Here is a 21,297-nt window from a genome sequence, read left to right as displayed (position 1 = left end):
CCACTTGACAGAAAATGCTTTTTCTGTTTTTTTACCCCTTTCAGTTTTGACTTTTCATCTGAACCCTACTTTGTTCGTGTGGTGCGCGGTAAAGACGATGGTGAAATATTCCGCTAAAGAGGACGACCTGGCTGGAAATGCTGGGGGTTAAGTCCCTTATGCAATGTTATGGATCTCGGCCTTTATGATCAGACCAATTGTAAGCTATGCATCTAAGGTTTTTTAGAGCAGACTCTCAATCAATAGTGAATGAAAACAGCCTGCCTAATCTCAAAAAAACGATCACTGAGAGCTGCATGGAAGCAACGCTTGCGGCCTCTCCGGTTGCAATGCTGTACCTACCACAAGTTAAGAGGCTGTGGCCTGTTATATGGACTCCGGCACATTTTCAGTGCCGAAGGATTCCATGCCTACTGTGCTCGTGCTCATATATTTCAGTATACTTAGTGACTCTTCAAAATCCGACTGCGGGTCACGAATCAGGTGTTCGCTGAAGATAATGGGGAAGAGCTCCACTTTGCTCTTGGAAAGTATGATTAAGTGTCATAGGCTGAAGTATTCGAAATCCTTAAGCCAATAGACTATGTGGAGGGGAATAGGTGGAGAGGCAGTAACAGCAAAGCTGCAATAAAACGCTTTGACCGCTCGTCTTGCCGCTTCAAAACTTAATCGACCATGTAAGATGTGGCTAAATAATGTTGCAAAACATAACACACTTACTATACCCTGGCACACTTGCTATTAACATTTTAACATTTTAAACTATATTCTGCCCTTCTTGAAGCGGCTCTGCAACAGTCACGATCAGGGTTGAGGCTTTTGAAATAAATGTCCAAAAATCCTCCGCGCGCGATAAAGGTTGGAAAAGGCGTATGCTACCACTGCTCGGCTACATCGTAGGATTGTAAATGGCTCTCAAATACTACATAGGAGAACGGAGTGGAGAATTTCTGTCGGCCGCACAATGGATACTGCCTATAGATACTACCCGATCGTGCTGGATACAAGATCATCAATAACTTAAACTCGCGACTGGGTATACAATCTACGGTTCACCCGAACTCAGTCATTCTCAGTTGTTTGTCTTATACAATGCAATATAACGGCATGCGCTCAAATTTCTTAAGTCGTTTTGGATTAAAAGTTAACGTGGTGCACTAAAAAGTTCAAACTTGAAATTGGATATTTTTACACGCGTTCGTCCGACCATCCTTTCGTTCATACAAGTCAGCACTCGTGCGCAGCTCCCGCCCCTACCAGCGCTGCTACTCATGCAACAATATGAACTTTGATATCTACATTAGGGTGGCCCTTCGTTGTATTGAGGGGGAAAAAAAGTGTTTAGATTCTTGATCTCACCCCCTAAAAATATGCGAATAGCTCAAAAATCGATATATACAAAGTTTTAGACCAATCAAAAAAGATATAGAGGTGGCGCAAAGGGCTTGAAATCCTGAAAAATTACAAATTTTTACAATTTCGTGCTTCAGGCTTCCATATTTCTGAATCCTACTAAAATTTACTGCTTTTCCTTACCGTAATAAGATCTGTATTTTCTTACTTTTCTAAAATGGCCACAATCTTCAAAATCGGTCGATCAATAACAGAGTTACAGGGCAAAATATATATTGCTTTCGACAAACAAATATGAAAAGTAAATTAAGTCTGTGCAAATGTGTTGATCAGTGAATCGTGGTATTCGGGTAAAAAAACGCTCAAATAAACTTTTTTATACACAAATATATATATCCCTTGAAGCCAAACTTGAAGTTTATTTATTTAAAAAAGTATACACATATATTTTTTTATAAATTTTCTTTCGAAATCCGTGATACCACAACAAATTTAAGCCTGCACTGCAACTTGTTTTTGCGACAAGCATGTCGAAAGAAATTTAAAAAAAATATAAAGAAATGAAAATATATATTTTCAAATTGCAAGCAACTACAAAAAATTTCTTTAACGTTTTCTTATTAAAACTATACTGCTCTTTAATTAACAAATTTTGAATAGTAGGTTTTTTTAAATAGATAAATTGTGGCACTTTGCATTGGGATGGAAAACTACTTCCAGAAATAAAAGGACGTGAAAAGGTGGAACGACTTCCAGTTGTTGTTACATACAGGAATGGCGAACAGTTAATAGGAGCTCCAAAATTATATGCTGCAACAGGCTCGGAAATAGCTGATACGTTGGATGAACTGTTATTTGAATGGGATCTGAAGGATGATATTGTGACCTGTTGTTTTGATACGACATCGCTTAACACAAGCGTTATAAAAGGAGCTGCACGTTATTAAAAAAAAAACTTGAGCGAAAACTTTTGTATCTACCTTGTCGCCGTCATATTTATGAAGTTTTGCTGAGAGTTATTTTCCAGTAAATACTAGTAAGGACGTCCAGTTATTTCGTCGATTTCAAGAAAATTGGCAATAACATCGGCAAAATAGTTTTAAAGATTTGCTACAAAATAACGAATTGAAATTACTTTTAAGCGATTGCAAAGATACTATTCTAAATTTCTCTAAGGAAGAGAAAATAGTAAGAGATGCCTATAGGGAATTATGGGAATTAACGTCTATGTGTATAGGAGGAAGGGATGGCATAAAGTTTCGTGTACCAGGGCCCACTCATCATGCTCGGTGGATGTCTAAGGCATTGCATTGCTTAAGAATCTATTTATTTCGTGAACAGTTTAAACTAACGGAGTATGAAGAGAATTCGATAGCAAGTATATGCGCGTTTATTATACAATTCTATGTTAAGCTTTGGTTTAAGTGTACCAATCCTCATAGAGCACTTCTTCAAGACTTATCTTTTATTAAAGAAATATATAAATACAGAGGTGTTAATCAAAAAATATCTGAAATTGCAATAAAAAAGTTTTGTAACCACCTGTAGTACCTGTCTGAATAATGTATTGCATTGGCATTGTTCGATGATAACGTCTCTTGTACCATGAAGAAAAAGATTGTGGAAAAAAGCAAAAGCATAGACAACTGCGACAAGGAAACAGAAAATGTAAAGATGTTACAGTTAAGGTCCAGTGAAATTAATAAATCCATAGAAAAAGAACTACATGATTTTATAACAGGAAATACAATTGATTTTTTTTTTGGTGGGTTTGGGATATCATCTCAATTTCCGGAGGTAGATCCACTATACTGGGGGGGATACAGATAAAAAAGTTAAGGATACTGTTATAAATATAAAAGTAGTTAACGACACAGCAGAACGGGGAGTAAAACTTATAGAAGAACATAACAGAATACTTACAAATGACGAACAAGAAAAACAATATTTATTACAAGTTGTAACTGATTACAAAAACCAATTTGAATCACATAACAAATCATCATTAATTAGATCCTAGGAAATAATATCATATTATATACGTGTCAGCTAAAGTTTCACAAGATATATGTATATGTTTTAAAAATGTGTTTTCAAAAAAATTTATAATAAATAAATTTGAAACAAACTCATTTACATATACTCATTATATACACATTCTTGAAGTAATGACACCGTGTTTAAGGCATAATTTATTTTACAACTTTATTATTATTTGACCAATTTTTGTTGTTTTAGATTTATTTGAAAGTCAAATATCTCTAGAACTTACTAATAAGGCGATAAATTACGTTTCGCCCATAACAAATGAAGTAGGTTTGTCCAAATTTAAGAAATTGTAAAAATGCCTCATTTTTGAGAACTTCAAGCTCTTTGCGCCACCTCTAGCCCTTTTTCGATTGACCTAAAACTTTGTATATTCTAGTTTTTAGGCTATTCGCATATTTTTAGGGGGTGAGATCGAGAATCGGAACACTTTGGAAAATAAGGGCCATCCTAATCTACATACATAGGTATGTACATACATTCACACTTGCGCTAGTGATAATGGGAAAGATGGATTTTGCACACACCCATTCACGACAATAGAATAATGAAAAATTACTCTATTCAAAAAAGGGAGATTTTCAATTTGTTGCTGTTTGTGAAGAAGCAATTTAAGTGACAGATTTGAAATTAGATTTTAAACTAAAGAGGAAAAAGGGTATATAAACTGTTTATAATACAAGTTGTCTGATCTCTTCAGATTAATATTAAATTATCTACAATCAATCAATGGGTTGAGTGAAAAATCCATTTCGTTCAGCGCACTTAAGGGTTAATGGAAAATGCATATTTTGGTTTAAACTGGTTTAGTCAACGCAGTTAATTAGAAACTTTAGATTCAGTTTCGTCGCCATTTGATTTTCAGTGTTGACACCAATAGCCTTGCAGAGATAGCGCTTCATTCCTTCCCGTTCAACCGATTGGATTTTAACGCTCCTGTTGAGTTCCCAAAACTGTCGAAATACTCAGCGGTATTTTAATGTGTAGTTGACTCTTTTTTGCTTAGATAATCCGCTTTTATATTCTAGTCCTGTGACGAAATATTCGAGACTTTCATACTACCTTTCAGCAATTGTGGTATTCTGGGACGAAACACTGCCGCTCCCATCCTTCCGCTCTCCTACTATTTCGATATGATGAAGAAAAACCTTTAGGACTACCTCCGGATCATTTTTTGGCTATTTCGATATATATATTCCCATATCATTTGGGCCTTGTTTTCAAGATCGTTTCAGGACTATTTCACAATGATTTCGGAACTACTTTATTAAAAATGCAGAAGCCATTCTACGGTCATTTCGGGATTGCCTTCGAGTTAATCTCGGCAGAATTCCTGGACATTTCTTTTTTTATTGTTACGCAAAAATTTCGCAACTATTTTATGATTACTTCGGGAAGATGGCAATATAGTTTCGAAACTGTATTGTGATTGTTTTCGATATTTTTCGGGAATATCTCAGATCATTTTTGGAACGCTATCGTGACTATCTCCAAATCATTTTTGGGCTGTTGTAAAAACTTTTGGAATTTACGGGGATGATTTCTGCATTATTGCCGGGTTATTTGAGCATTGTTTTCATGATTATTTCGGAACTACTTCAGTATATTTGTGTGACTATTTCGGAATCATTTTGAGTATTTCGAGATGGTTTTCGAGTTAATTTTGATGGAGTTCTGGTATAATTTTTTTACTGTTTCACAATCGTATCGGAATTATTTCTTGACTGTTTCGAGATAGTTTCGAAATTGTGTGTGATTGTTTCCGGGATTGATCAGGAATATTACGCAAATTTTTCGGAATGCTTTCAGGATTGTTTTCAGGATCTTTTGATACAGTTTGGGACAGTTTTGGAACTGCTCCAGTATTATTATTATCATTTCGAGACTACCTGTAGACAATTTAGTTGATTAATTTCCTGCAGAAATACACTTAAAGGGTTTGCCGACCAATGAAGTGGTAAGACGTCGTAAAACTAGTTCATAATGTAATTTCGATTTAGAATATCTACTTTAATTCTGTGAGATAAGGTTTTAATTCATTTCGATCTCTTTTTTCAACTGGACGATCTTTTGTTTGTTATAACGCACTAACGGACCAGTCAGATATCATCCTGCCCCATAATTTTCTTTCAGGTTAAAAAATTTTAACATTTTTTCTAGAAAAAAACGAGTCTGTGAGTCATATTGCTCTGTCAAAAAAGCCGCTGACCATTTCCACTGCTTCTCCCCCCTTTCTATTGCCCTCTCCCCACATTTCCACCCTGTTGTTCGCTTCCAGCACACGCAGCAAAAACCGGGATTAAGTTCTGGATCCGGGTTGGGTTTAACACCTTCCCGGATCAGGTGAGTATAAAGCAGTCCCGCTGTAAGGATCTTCTGTGACGATGACAATTTGTGGGTGGGACGCAACAAATTATATGTGGTTACAATGAAACGACAGCCCTTGGTGTGGAAAAATCCCGAGCCGCTCCGGTACATAGAACCGGCTGCCGCGGGAAGCGAACGTTTCCAATTTCCTCTCCCTCTATATCTCTCACTAATTAAAGGGCTACCTTGGGTCCATATTCAGTATATCTTATTTTAAATTAAAACCCACATCCCTTTTTAGCACTCATTTGATCATCCTATCAATCGATTAAAGAGTTGCCTGTGATTTTGTTGCAGCAACGAAGGGACCTCAACGTTGGCATCTGCACCTCCTTCGCAATCCCGTTTAACTATAATAGCAATAACAGACCCACTCACAGCACTTTTTACAAGAACACGAATCAATGGGCTTGTGATTTGCAGGTATCATCAGATGTCGCGGTGAACTGCAAGATGGTCAATTTTAATCTCCCATCAGAGCTGTGATTTTGTCTGTAATTGCGATTATTTGTAAACGTGATTTTGAACTCCTATTTGGATCATGCACGGCCACAGCACAGCCTCGATTTTATTTACGTTTTAATACATGTCAATTTTAATAATTCCCAGGAAAAAGAATATCACAAATTCTTCAGAAAAAGCTTTCTAAAATGGGTTCAGCCCTTGGCAGTTGCTGGCAACCCCTTTAAGTGTTTTTCTGCCTTGAAAAACTGTAGGTCCCATCAAAGGAGGATACTACTGACACCATTGTGTATAATACAAGTGTGATATCTTCTGCATAGACGTCAAAATTTGGAATAGAATGGATCACCTGATTTATAAAGTGACCATCGATCACATCCTGTATCTCTTTCTATCACCCGCTAAAGATAGCCGACAGTTCACGTCGTCATATTGAAGATCCTGCCAAAATGCTGCCAAAACGGTAAAAAGTAGCCATATTGAAAATCCTGTCAGACATCAGATCTTAGAAACAAGTTTTTTCAACTAGAAGACAATTTTTCTAAGCGGGGTTGCCCCTCGGCAGTCTTTGGCAAGCACTCCAAGTATATTTCAGCCATGAAAAGATCTCAGTGAAAACTCATCTGCCATGCAGATGCAGTTCCAAGTTCGCATAAAACAAGTAGGTCCTGTCCCGCCAATTTATAAGAAATAGTTTAAAGGAGCGCGACGTAAATTAGAAGAGAAGCTCGGCCTAAAATCTCTTTGGAGGTTATCCTTACATTTATTTATTTTTTATAAATAAATTTATAAACATTTACAAAAACATATCTTAGGCTATATTACAAAACAAAAATCTTGCTAAAAATTATTCTAATTACAAAGTATTGCCAACTCTTTTTCAATTAGTCGTACTTATACATTGAACTTGATATATTTACATTTATATTTACTTTTATTCACTCAATTTAACTAATCCTCATCCGCAAAAACATTATCGGATAATTCGCGTTTCCATTTATTCAACAACGTCGCCATATCTACCTTGGCAGGCAAATTGTTAGCAACGTGCCCCACTCCAAACGGACGCAAGCCATATAACAAATAATCCAAAACATAGAACTCCTTCGGCTTAATATAATGAAAGGATATGGCACTTCGCGAACAACATTGCGATTTCTGAAAAAAAGCAGTGAGCCAAAAACAGAGTCAAATTAGTTTGGGCACAAAATAAAGGAAATGGTTAAATAGTCGCATGCATAAAAGATGTGAGAACCGAGATATTGAGATGGCAGTTAAAATAGTTGCTATAACATTAATTAATTATTATTTTTCGATGCACGTTTATAAGTTTGAGCTTAATGGCGACTTCTTTTTTGAAAACAGTGTCGCCCTCTTGGTTCTTCTCAGCTCTCCCGTGAGTTTGCCTCTACCTTTCCAAAATATTTTCCACTGAATCAGAAAAAGTGTCTCATTTTCCACAAAAATAGCCATTCTGCATAGCACCGGGTGACCTTGTTCAAAAGTTGGAATTTCGGAGTGCCACATGAGGGTAACATTTTTTCCAGAAAAGAAATTGCCATTAATCTGAAACTTTTTTGTACTACCCAATTGACCAAACCGAATTTGGCTAAAAATTTAGCTTATATCGTTTTACATGAAAATGGGTTCTGCAATTAGTTTCAAGTTTTAAACTAGACAGAATTGGAACTAGTACCTTCTCTTAATACGATAGTTCTGCGCTAGTTCAAAACTAATGTTATTCGCTGCGGGGAAAATATTGTGAAAAAGAATTGATGACTTGCCGTATTTTTCACAAATTAAATTTTTAATTTTTCAGCATCTAGGTAAAACTTGTTGGTTTTGTTTCAAAACTAGACATTAATGCAGGTTTCTTTTTTTAGATTTTTTAAACTTTTTTGATTTTGTTTCAAAACATTTTAAAATTTTAGATTAGTTCTTTTAAAAAGTTTAAAATTTAGGCCGAAAAACGTTAAAGAGAGCAGTAAAAAATTAAGAGGTTTTTTAATGGGGGTTATTGGTTGGTTGTTTTTGGGTTGCATACATTTTAAAGCTCACATGATAAAACGGCCCTTAATGTTGTATTGCTTGCCCAGTGCCGGCCACCACACAAACGCTTCGGACGATGGAATGGACTTTATGATAGCCGTGTAAAGCCACATCATAAGCTTTGGCCTTAGGCCCCAGCTTCTGCTATCTAATGTTTGGCACGAGTAGTATGCAATGTAAACCTTCTCTACTCTTCTATCAATATTGGCTTTCGAGTTTAGTTTCTTGTCTATTTCGACGCCACTTCACTCTTGTTGAGTCGGTACTTCACTCTTGTTGAGTCGGAATTGAGGTATTTTGGCTCCGTCATTGGAGAGTATTAGTTCTGTCTTGGTCTATCTTTATTGAGGCCGCTCGCTGCAGTTCAGCTAATCTGCTAAGCCCACCCTGTAGGATTTGGCTTAGCGTTGAGTGAAAAGAACGCGAAACTACGATGACTACGTCGTCTGTATATGTCACTAATCAAGTAGTATCTCGTTCAGTTCTGGAAGCGAGAAGTGGGTAGAGAATCCTGCTTTGGAGTGTTCCTTTCCCCATACATCGGGTCGTTGTCACCAATACCATGTGTGCTTGAACAAATCTGTTTTTTCAGATTTGATTGCGTCCATCTGCAAAAGAAGTTTTCAACTCAGGTCCTATGAGGGATGAGAAAATAGCGCTGGTTTCTATGATGTTAAGTACACCCTCTATATCTAAGAAAGCCTCAATGGTGTACTGTTCGTAGTGGTGTGCTCGCTCTAATGAACAAATGAGCACATTAAGGGCGACTTCAGTTGATCTGCACTTCATGTATGCGTACTGCCACTGGTATTATAGACCTAATTTAGATTTTCAAAAGCACTACGTTCGTTAAATAGCTTAAATTGATTAAAGTTTTAAAAAGTTGGCTCAAATTTTAAGCCGTGTGGTTCCAAAGAAAAGTACCCCTTTTCTTGTGGGTGGATAGGGTGGGTAGATAATTTCAATTTCTTGCTTGCAAAGCTAGTACAGTTCCCCTTCCTTTCTCGATGAGTGGGAGGGTCCAAAAACAATAAGCTCTACCACTGCAGAGTCCGAATAGTATTAGTCGGAATCATTTGCGTAATGTTTAAAATCCGATTTTCAGTCGGAGTCCCGAATCACAAAAATTCCATATTTGCAGATATTTACCTCTAGTTCATAAATGCCTAAATTCCTTACAGAGACATCCTTCTTTGTAAACGACTTCGCATCATTTGGCATAGTAAATAAAAGCAATTTGGCAAATCAAATAAAATTGCAAGAAACGTATAAAAATGGCAAATAAGCACAAGTAAGTAATTAATATCAATTCGACGAAACGACAGTTGCAGTTTCTTTCCACTACCAACTCTCAACTCCCACACCCATTCCCATTAATTTTTTGCTGTACTACATAATGTCCAACTGACCTTATCGCGCTTATAGAATAGGTATAATGAATACCATTCCGATGTATCGACAGGTATCAGATGCCTTGGCGCCAATGGATGAAATCGTTCGGCGCCCTTCTCATCGCGTGCATCTCCCGCTACAACACCGGCATTTTGCAAACAAATTCCCATTTCTTTGTCCTCGGAGAGTTGATTTTGTGTACACGCTGCATTGGTGGTGTTAGTGCTGGTGTTGTTAAAAGCGACCTCAGCAAAACGACGTAACGCTGCACGGCTAAGCACGTAACCGGCACCACCAGACATGTAACCCTAATATTGCCAAAAACAAATATCGACAAAAAAATTAGAAACAAGAAAAACAAACATAAATATATCAAAATAAGGCAAATACAAAATTTTCTAAAAATACGAAAAATGCGATGAGCATAGGTATGTACATACGTAATAGGGATGTTACGGAAATGAGTTTAGCGGACCCCGAACCCCAAACGGATTATATACATTTTCTTTATTAGATTCGGAACAACAATCTGAATCATGCCACTACAAGAGATGCTCATCAACAAAACTTTAGAAAAAATACTACGCTGAGGGAAATGACGCTAATAAAATCAACAAATCGGGTTTATTGTTTTCGAATTAACTGGTATTATGTAATACCAGTCCCACTTCCCTACCTTCCCAAGGCAGTCGGTTCTATGTACCGGAGCGACTCGGGATTTTTCCCGACCAAGGACTGTCATTTCAGTGTGACCCCATTTAATTTGTTTCGTCCCTCCCACAAATTGTCATCCTCCCAGCAGCTCCTTGCAGCAGGACTGCTACATATTCTCTTACTCCGGGAAGGTATCGAACCCAATCCGGGTCCGTCTCCTGACCCCGGTCCTGAGAAATAGTTTTGCTGCATTTGCCAGAAAAGGATCTTTTTAGGACGGTCATACTCTGTTCAGTGTGTCTCGTGCAAGGGATGGTTGCATCGGACAGGTTGTTCTGGGCTTGATCCCAAAACCCGACGTCCACGTAACTTTTATAAATCTTTTGTGGCTCCTTGCTGCTCACGCCCAAGGGCGTCCCGTAGTCTACGCCTAAGCGTATCCCCACTACCTTCCAGCAGCTTCGCTGCTCAGCAAGCCACAACAAGTACCCGCTGCTGCTCGCGCCCCACGGCCCTAACAACTCAAACAGCTGATACCACTCATAACTACTACCTTCGTAGTAGAGCTGGTAACAATGCTGAGCATCAGCCCCTGCCCCCGTCTTCTTCTCCCCCTCTCTTTTCTGGCAGCAATCGTGCAGGTCAGGGAAACAGACTCTTAGTCCCTGCCTCCGTTTGCACCATCTGCCAGCACAGAATATATAGGTTTGCGACATCCGCTCAATGCAGCTCTTGCCTTGGGTGGTGCCACTTTCCTAGATGTTCTGGTCTCCGCGACGGCAACCCCGCGACGGGTTTCATCGCGCCATGTTGCCATGTCGCAAACCCAAATCATCCGGGTACCCCAATGCTTGCCCAAGGGCGCCCAGTCCCAAGGCCACAACAGCAATTGCGTCCTGGCCTTCCACAACCTAGGCGTAGTCACCCCTCACTTACCCCTAGAGTGGCGGCGTCACCCCTCATGCACTTCAGAATTCTGCAGTTCAACTGTAATGGACTAACTGGGAAGATTACGGAGATAGTCGATTTCATGAAGCGGCACAACGTCCGCATTGCTGCGATTCAAGAGACTAAACTCACAGCAAGATCTGCATTGCAGACCTGCCCTGGTTATAATGTCCACAGGAAAGACCGCGAGAGCGGAAATGGAGGCGGCCTCGCGTTTATTATACACCACTCTGTGCAATATCATATATTTGATCCTGGCATCGACCGCAGTGACAATGTCTTAGAACGTCAAGGCCTATCTGTCCGGTCAGGCGATGCAAATCTAGAAATCATCAACATCTACATCCCTCCTGTCACCTGTTGCCCCAGTGGATACCGCCCTAATATCGAGGCCTTACTCACTGGCCACAATCGCATTATCTTAGGCGATTTCAATGCCCATCACGACCTATGGCATTCAAACTTGCGGGCGGACAGTAGGGGTGAGATGTTGGCGGATCAAATAGACGAAACGACGTTCTGCACAATAAACGGAGACGCCCCCACACGTATGGTAGGAAGTTGTCATAGCTCGCCAGATATCTCAATCGCGAGCGCACAACTCGTAAACTGCGTCAAGTGGCAGCCGATGGTAACATTGGCATCCGACCACCTGCCCATACTTATTTCGTTCGAGCGTACCGCCGACTTCATCGTCACCGAAAAACGCACTTTCATAAACTTCAAAAAAGGAAAGTGGGAAGAATATAAATCTGCAACAGACAGCAGCTTTGCTGCCCTCCCTATCCCGACTGATGCCCGCCAAGGGGAGCGTGCCTTCCGTAAGGTCATTGAATCCGCCTCGGCACATTTTATTCCCGCCTGGAGAATTCCCGAAATCCGGCCCCACTTCCCGGCGGAGGCCGCGAGCTTAGCGAGGGAACGCGACCTTATAAGACAGCTTGATCCAGGCGACCCCCAAATAAGGGATATAAACCAACGCATCAGATTGCTTGTGGACGAACACAAGCGGGCGAAATGGGAAGAGCACGTAAGAGGTTGTAACCTCTCTACCGGTGTAGGTAAACTTTGGTCCACCGTAAAGTCCCTATCGAATCCGACTAAGCACAAAGACAAAGTTTCCATCGCCTTTGGCGATAAGGTGCTGTCGGATGCGAAAAAATGCGCGAGCGCTTTCTGCCGACAATATATAATGCATCCTACGGTCGACAAAAATAGACGGAGAGCCAATAGACACGCACATAAACACAAACTCAGTGCGTCACCAATTACCATCACCGCTAGAGAGGTTGAGGACGCCATTGGTCGCGCTAAACCATCCAAAGCAGTGGGCCCAGACGGCATAGCCATGCCGATGCTTAAAAACCTAGGGAAAGAGGGTTTCAAATATTTAGCGCATGTCTTCAACCTGTCTCTTTCCACCTTTGTCATACCCGAGAAATGGAAAATGGCCAAGGTGGTCCCGCTACTAAAGCCTGGGAAACCAGCTAACGTAGGTGAGTCATATCGTCCGATATCTCTCCTATCGCCAGTGGCAAAGACGCTTGAAGCCATATTGCTCCCTTATTTCCAAGCACATTTGCAGCTAGCCCCTCATCAGCATGGCTTCAGAAAACTCCATAGCACTACCTCCGCGCTCAATGTCATTAGCACCCAGATAAATTGCGGTTTGAATCAATATCCCCACCATAGAACAGTACTCGTAGCGTTATACCTATCAAAAGCTTTTGATACGGTCAACCATGGCTCGTTACTGCAAGACCTGGAAGGGTCTACCCTTCCCCCATGTCTTAAAAGGTGGACCGCAAATTATCTGGGTGGTCGGCAGGCATCGGTGCAATTCAGAAACGAAACATCAAAACAAAGGAGAATTAAACAAGGGGTGCCACAGGGTGGTGTCCTATCACCGCTATCTCCCAGATCTCTCCAGTTTTTCGCCTCGCGAAACCTGGCATTGTCACCGACTAAATCTTCCGCGACCTTATTTACAACATGGACGCCCCAAATGTCGACCATATTGAACATCCACGTAGATGGCACTACGCTACCGACTCTCCTACACCCCAAAATCTTGGGTGTGACGTTTGATCAGGATCTACATTTTGGTGCGCACGCAACCGCAATTGTTCCAAGAATTCAGAGCCGTAATAAAATCCTCAAATCCCTTGCTGGCAGTACCTGGGGAAAAGATAAAGAAACGCTCTTGACCACATACAAAGCAATTAGCCAGCCGATTACGTGCTACGCGTCACCCATATGGTCACCAAGCCTAAAAACCACCCACTGGAAGAAACTACAGGCCTGCCAAAATACTGCTCTCAGAATCGCCACGGGCTGTCTTCTTATGTCCCCAGAACACCATCTGCATAATGAGGCGAGAATACTCCCCATCAGGGAGAGAAATGAGATGCTGACCAAACAGTTTCTGTTGAATACCCAGAAACCTGGGCATCCCAACAGACATCTGATTGACGAACCAGCACCGCCTAGGGGCCTAAGAAGTCATCTCCGTAAGCATTTTGAGGAAATACGGCACCCAACCGTATGAAGCGGAAAAACACAAGCAGGTCCTTGGTGAACTCCATAGACAGGCGTCGGACCTTTATGTCGGGAATTGCCCGGTGAATCCAGTACTTGAAGAAAAATATCCAGAACTCGCAGAAGAGGAACGCATACTCCCCAGGGAAACGCGTGTCACTCTTGCTCAACTTCGTTCTGGATACTGTAACAGGTTAAACTCTTACCTATCCAGAATCAACCCCGACATACAAAATGTATGCCCTGCTTGCAATGTGTCCCCACATGACACCAACCATCTCTTTAATTGTAATGTGGAACCAACGCCTCTAACACCCCTTTCCTTATGGTCCACCCCTGTTGAAACGGCAACTTTCCTTGGACTCCCGTTAGAGGATATTGATGACAATTTGTGATCGGTCGCGGCTATTAGGTGGGGCGAGCATTGCTACAACAACAACAACAACATGTAATATTGATCGCATTATGGTTAACCAAATTACCAAATTGCCAAATTTTTTTGTCAAGATGACAAATTTGTTTAGTCAATGACAGATTCTCAAAGAATCTAACTAATTTGTCTGTTAAAAGAACTGATTTCATTAGTCTTTCAACAGCCAATAACAGTCAATATAATAAATATTCTTATGTTGAAGTAAATCGGTTTTTCTTAGGGCGATTACGAGTCAACTCGGACACAACCATTTGGTGGAAGTTGATTCATTCATACCTCGGCTGCCATTCTAGAACAATCTATTTCACCAAACCAAAAGAATCCTTATATCAAAACTAAATTTTAAAGAGCTCTCTAGTACAGAAAACTTTCAAAAATGGCCTACTTTCAAAATTGCTTTTAATTTAGTATATTTTCAGCTGTGGTAGAGTACTTATAAAAAAACCCATATTCTTAGAAAGGTGGACAGTCCTAAAAAGTTGATTAACGTTTTCTAAAATCCAGTTGACTTTTCTTCAATTAGTGACATTTTCAGAAATGCAATTGGTAAATTACGCGTTCCAAAATGTAACTAGAAATGGTACGGTAAACGAGCATGTCAAATATAAAAATAAATAAAATAATCATTTTAAAAATTTCTTTAAGGTCACTCCCGGTAATTCTGTATGAAAGCATGACACTCTTAATATATGTCCAAAAATATCGAGAGGGGTGTCAAAAGGGGCGTTTTGGATACAGGATCCATAGTGTTTTTGCGCAGGACCCCTTTCTGCACTGGCAGCCTTCGGCCGCGCTTATAAAAACCTACCCACGGTGCGTGCAACACAGGTTTGGAGACCAAAACTATATTCCCGGAAAACACTTGAGTTCACAATTTTTTTCGTGTGTACGAAAGACAACCACATGAAAATATTCAATTTCTTTTGCAAATATCTGTTGACATACCCAACAATTTTGAGTGTCATGCTGTCGTATAGAATTACCTTACTTTCTTTGCTACCGTTGAGCGCAGACCCTTTCTACCACTCTACTTGTCGAAAGCAAAGTCTGACTCAATCGGAATCGGAATCGAAGATCCGTAACATCTCTATTACGTACATATGTATATAATACATTGTGTATATATTTTATAACTGTATGTTTAAGTAGGATATATTTTCGCGTGTGAATAACCGGTGGGTGGTGGTGGTTGTTGATTTTGACTTACTCTATTTGCTCTCTAAGTCAATATTGAATGCGTGTAACGGTGTTTTTAGTGATATAGGTATATATGCATTAATGGTTACCCAACAAACATTTTTGTGCGAACTCTAACTGAAAGACCTTTCAAAAGCTTGATTTTGAAATGTCGCAACCAAAGTTTTTTTTTAAAGTTGGATTAATATAAATAAGTTTGTATATTAAAAATAGACCTTAATTAGAAATTGTATAGTGTTAGTTGGCATAACAATGGAGTTATACTACTTTTAAAAAGACAAATTAGCATGTTGTGAATGTGAAAATAAAATGTTTTTCTTCACCTGTAAAATCTTAAACTAAGTGGTTATATCACGTCCACATTTCGCCATAAACTCGAGTTTTTTGGGAATTTTTGTGTTTAATGTCTACTTTTAAACTCCAAAAAGCCCGTTAATTTTCCTTTATATAGTAATAAACCACTGCCCTATAGAAAAAATTAAATTAACATTTTCCAACATTACTTTCGAAATAAATTTGATTTTAGAAAATGTATTTCGGTATTTAGAAAATATTATTTAGAGTTTTGATTAGTCAAATGTTCTTTCGAGGCATCAAATAAACATTAGAATTATAAAATCTTCTTTAGAAAGAATCAAAAACTCTTCAGAAAATAGCAAATGTACTCTATTTTATTCTCAAAAATAATGTAAACAATAATAATATAAAGTCGCTCTTTAAAATCGAAATGATGCTTTATAAAATTATTTTATTATTTTCTACAGTTAATTTGTGAAAAGTTGTAGTACAGCTGAGTAGAATCAACCTTTGGGTATCGTTTGAGAGATACTAAATTTGAAATTATAAACAGCGACGCAAATCAAATTGAGAATTAACATTTTCTCAAACCTTCAATTTTTGTTCTTTCTTTGTAAGCATACTTGAAGTTCAAATGTTTGAGAAATTGATTTGTACAATTTGATTAAGACTAAACTCTTCTCAAGGGTTTATTTTTCCTTTGTGAAAAGTTTGAGAAGCCAATAATAATGACTCTTGAACTCCATTCCGATGCGGTCGTGATTGAGAACTAACGTTTAAGATTTTAATATACTTCTGAAATTGCAATTGCACAAAACTGCTGAATGGGCTGACGGTTGTGATGTTCCCCAAGCAAATATTGGTCACATGGTTTGGCAATTAAAATAAAACAATTTGACGAATATTCAAAGCAATTGTGGTGGGTTTTAGTGGTTTCGATTTTTATAATTTTTTAACGATTTTATTTTTTGCAACAAGAATCTAATAATACTTCAAAATTCAAAAATCTAAATAAAAAGATTTTATGATTCATACTTTCAGATTACACAGAACTAGCTTGGGACTCCTTGGCCTCACGTGCCATCCCTTCATCTCTCCCCCTTACTCACTTCGCAGCTACATTTCCACATCTTCCTCTCCATCTAATCCAGTTACTCTTGCTTCATGCATTCTTACTTCATCGGTCTGCATCTGACCTTGATTGGCAAGGTCAAATTCATTCGATGCACAAAATAACGCCTCCACCATCAAACTTCAGCTAACATAGGCATATATATAAGTTTCACATGGAAACCAATGCGTTACGGCATTGGTGACTCCTTCTGATGTTATCCAAGCTGCCTTGAAATCGACTGCAAATAAGGATCAAGGTCCTATCCAATACTTGCTGTATCGCGGAAATTGGGAAGGTAAGAAGCTTGAAGTTGCATAGAAACGATTCACTCTGCTCATTGACGATGAGCATCAGTGAGCATGCGTGAGCCAATGGAACGCCTGTTCGGACACCGCCTCCATAGACCGTGACATTGGCCTTAACCCCACTCCCCTGCGCTGGGCGCGTTGTTTCTCATCTTGTGCAAAGTATTCGATGCATGTACTTTAGCAGTAATTCAATAATAACAATATGTTAAAAGAGCGCGGCTAGTAATTTTTCGTTCCTAAGACATATGACATGATATTGACAATTGGTGAAAGTCAAATAGTGGCGTCTGTGGTGTTCTAGGGGCACGGTTTCAACGCGACTGCGGGAGCTACCATTACGATATTGGCTTTCTCGCAGAACAGCACAAACTCCATAGTTGCACACTTACAATGGAAGACCGAGTTGTACTAACCGGAACTTCACAAGCTCACATATTTCTTTTTGGATGATTGTGTTCCCGGCGGAAATTGTTCCTAGCATTTTCTTGTATTTCCTTACTGAAAGCAGGTCCTGAATTACACGGCGTCGATTTGGTCTCCGAGAATTAGTGAGAGAAATTTAATAAAAAAAGTTCTCTGATGGTGGTTGGAATCAGAGAACTTTTTTTTATTTACATTTCTCTCACTAATTCTCGGAGACCAAATCGACGCCGTGTAATTCAGGACCTGTCGGCGAACTCATTTCCGACATTTCCCCGCGGCTTTCCTGTCAGAAAATATAGCTGGATTTTAGAATGGTCTTGACTAGGTTGGCTTTTGCACATGGCCAAAGTAGTGAGTCTTGTGGTGAACGGAGAATAATTCTTGCCAACAAGCGAACAAAAATCACGCTATATACACAAGTCTCTCATCATACATTTTCTGATGTATGTCTCGGAATTATGGACGGTGTCGAGAGAAGATGAAAGGAGTACTGGTAGAAAGGTTCCTATTCATGATGCCAAAGGAGGTTATATTATGAGCTGCAAGAGCTCGGAAGAAGACGCTGTGTTCATGTGTGTTCCTATCGGCAGCCGTGAAGAGGAGTGTTAGGAAAGTAAGGTGGAGCACGACTTACTGCTTCCAGTTTTATGTTGGTTTCCAATCGGTTGGGCTATTTTGTATAAAGTTTATATTTAAGTTGTTTTTTTTTTTTCAATTCGATTTTTAGAATTCAGCTATGGAATCAAAAACTATTTTCACTCAAGCGAAAAAAATTAGGCTATCGAACTATTTAGAAAATAGTACGCGTTGTCCCTAGTTGACATATTTCATTAATCCGATACACCATTTTGGAGCTATTGTGATTTAAAAAACGGCTCCGGTCACGGATCATATGTTACTAAGATTCAGATATTTGCTTTGGGAGTGACTGATTTCTGGTAGTAAAATAATGACCACAACCGGAGAGATAGCCGCATCACGAATGATAGTCAGTGTCTGGGAGCTTTTGCTACTGATTGTGGGAGCTTCCGAAAGAAAGTTTAATCAAAGGAATTCAATGACCCCTATGTCACTAAAACTCTTTTTTTATCGTTAGTAAGACCTATATTGGAATATGCTTCCATTATCTGGAACCCGCGTTATCAGTTTCATAGCGACAAATTGGAATCGGTCCAGAAGCAATTTTTGCTCTTTGCTTTAAATCATTTGCCCTGGGATCCATCAAGGCACCTACCGCCCTATTGCAGCCGGTTAAAACTTTTACAGCTGCCTTCACTACAGAGCCGTAGGGAGATGCTTTTCGTTTTATTTATGGTAAAACTATTAAGGGGGATGATAAACAGTCCATTTCTGCTTGGCGAGGTGATGTTTAATGTCCCTTTTAGGCCCTCTCGGTATTTCCAACCGCTATATTTAAATACATGTAGATCGAATTTTCAAATGTATGAACCTCTTCGTTGTCTGTGTCAAGATTTCAATAATCACTGCAATAGTATTGATACTTGCGACACACTTTACAGTATAAAAAAATATATACTCACTGCCTTGAGCTCATAACTGTTTCAAAATCACATGTTAAACCAAATCGGTTACCTGCTCCAGTTACTTTGGGCGGGTGGCTTGGAATCACGTCCTTTCCAACTTCCCACACATCGCAGCCCTACTCATTGTGTGTTAAATATACATCAGCTGCTCGAAATCACGTCCATTCCGACAGCACTAATAATCAATAGTTACTTTGGGCGGGTGGCTTGGAATCACGTCCTTTCCAACCTCCCACACATCACCGCCCTACTCATTGTGTGTTAATATACATCAGCTGCTGGAAATCACGTCCATTCCGACAGCACTAATAATCAATAGTTACTTTGGGCGGGTGGCTTGGAATCACGTCCTTTCCAACCTCCCACATATCGCAGCCCTTCTATTGTGTGTTAAGTATACATCAGCTGCTCGAAATCACGTCCATTCCGACAGCACTGATTATCAATTCCGTTGCTCGGCATCACAGGTCATCCCGACAACTGATTCAATAATATATGTATATACATATTTTATAATATAATTTTGCTCACTATGTATGCTTGTTAATTTTACACTGTAATCCGCATTTATATTCATTCATTAATTCATATTTAGTCTGATTGATTGTAAAATTTGTAGACTAACAAATAAATAAATAAATAAATACAGGGAATTGAAACGCACTTTTGCATCACTGTTCCATTCTGGTTAAAAGCCAGTCTCTAAATATCAATGATGCGCAAACTTGCAAACCCCATTATCTCAATTGTGGAATATATAAATCTAAACAACTTTAAAATCTATAGTATTTACCTGCTTAACGAAAGGATGAAATTTACAGCCAAAATATACTGGAGCTTCAGGCGAGAATTGATAGAGAAACGAACGCAGATTCTCCATGATGAAGTAACTAAAAAATTTTGAGAAATAAATAAGAACTTCATTTATACTATAGTCTACTACGGCCCACCTATCATCATCAGCTTTGAGAAACCAATCAGCATCATTTAAATGGTTATCGTAAATATATTTAAAAGCCGCACGGGTCTTATGCCACAGATAATCACGTCCCTCCGACACATCCAAGCGGACAGTATTCAAAAAACGATCTACTTTCGTGCTCATGAAAAGCAATTTATTGCAACGTTTTCCCCAAGTATTTCGTATATGAATTGCGCGCTTCAAATGATTCTCCGGCATAGTCATAATCCAACATAAAACGCGTGTCTTATTAAATAAATATTCTGAAAGTGTATGAACATCCTGAGTTAGAAGCCGATCCTTTGAAGATTTCGCCTGATTACAACATTCACTGCTACCGCAGTGTTGCTGCAATTTGACATAATCCCAGAAATCTGTCAGGCGAATGCCCACAATCAAACCCAGTAGCAAACAAATAATGTTTTTGTAAAACATAATTATTATTGCTTTGATTACGCATTTAGTAAATATTTATTTAGATTCCGATCGTAAGAAACAGGTATTTTCACTTTCACTCACAAAGACATCACATTGTCGTCACCGATCGTACCACAACAGATGCGATATCTGCGAGCCACATCATAATGATCAGACCAACCTGTTGATCATCTAACCGTCAACTAAATCGCTGCCTCATGAACAGCTTTGCTCAGCTGCTTTCGACTCTCATTGGCGCTTGCGCTCTTCACAAACAGCGCGTTCACATTTCGGCCTACTTAAGACGATCACAAGCTTTGAACTTGAAATGACTTAAGATTTTTAGCGTGTCGTATTTCAAAACAAACAAATAAAGAATGCGACAAGATTAATTGAACCAAAATTTTATTTTTGACATATGAATGTTGGCTCCTCACCCCGCGACGGTATAAACAATTTCTTTAAGCTTCATGAAGCTCAAACCGGTTCGCTTGAATGCTGAATTGAAATATTCGCGTAGAGCGTTGAAAACTCAAACTACTATTGCACTTACGAAATAAATAAACAATTATGACTCAAACACTTGATTCAAGGAATGTGTAAATATGTATGTCTTGGATGTTTGTTGCGCAGCGGACTTATATCAAGCTAATATTCAAGATCCGTCTTCTTACCGTTACCATATATGTATAAGAGAACAGTATTTAGACATCAGCTCAGGATCCCTGATTATTTTTGCTCATCCATGATGCGATGGAAAGTAGTCCATCAACATCTAAACACACCCCAGTATT

General features: G+C 39.2%; 1 protein-coding gene across 1 annotated transcript; it reads right to left on the bottom strand.

Annotated features, from left to right (window-relative positions):
• Nucleotides 1-6,962: 6,962 nt before the first annotated feature.
• LOC137251776 (glycoprotein-N-acetylgalactosamine 3-beta-galactosyltransferase 1-like) lies at nucleotides 6,963-20,718 on the bottom strand. The gene is made up of 4 exons (XM_067786589.1): nucleotides 20,076-20,718; nucleotides 19,919-20,015; nucleotides 9,687-9,977; nucleotides 6,963-7,386 (listed from the first exon to the last, which is right to left on the bottom strand). The coding sequence occupies exons 1-4, from the start codon at nucleotides 20,519-20,521 to the stop codon at nucleotides 7,180-7,182; spliced, it is 1,041 nt and encodes a 346-aa protein (XP_067642690.1). The 5' UTR covers nucleotides 20,522-20,718; the 3' UTR covers nucleotides 6,963-7,179.
• Between the last annotated feature and the right edge of the window lie 579 nt (nucleotides 20,719-21,297).

This window comes from Eurosta solidaginis, chromosome 5 (genome assembly GCF_040869045.1).
Source record: "Eurosta solidaginis isolate ZX-2024a chromosome 5, ASM4086904v1, whole genome shotgun sequence".
NCBI lineage: Eukaryota > Metazoa > Arthropoda > Insecta > Diptera > Tephritidae > Eurosta > Eurosta solidaginis.
This window is presented reverse-complemented; position numbering and strand designations above follow the sequence as displayed.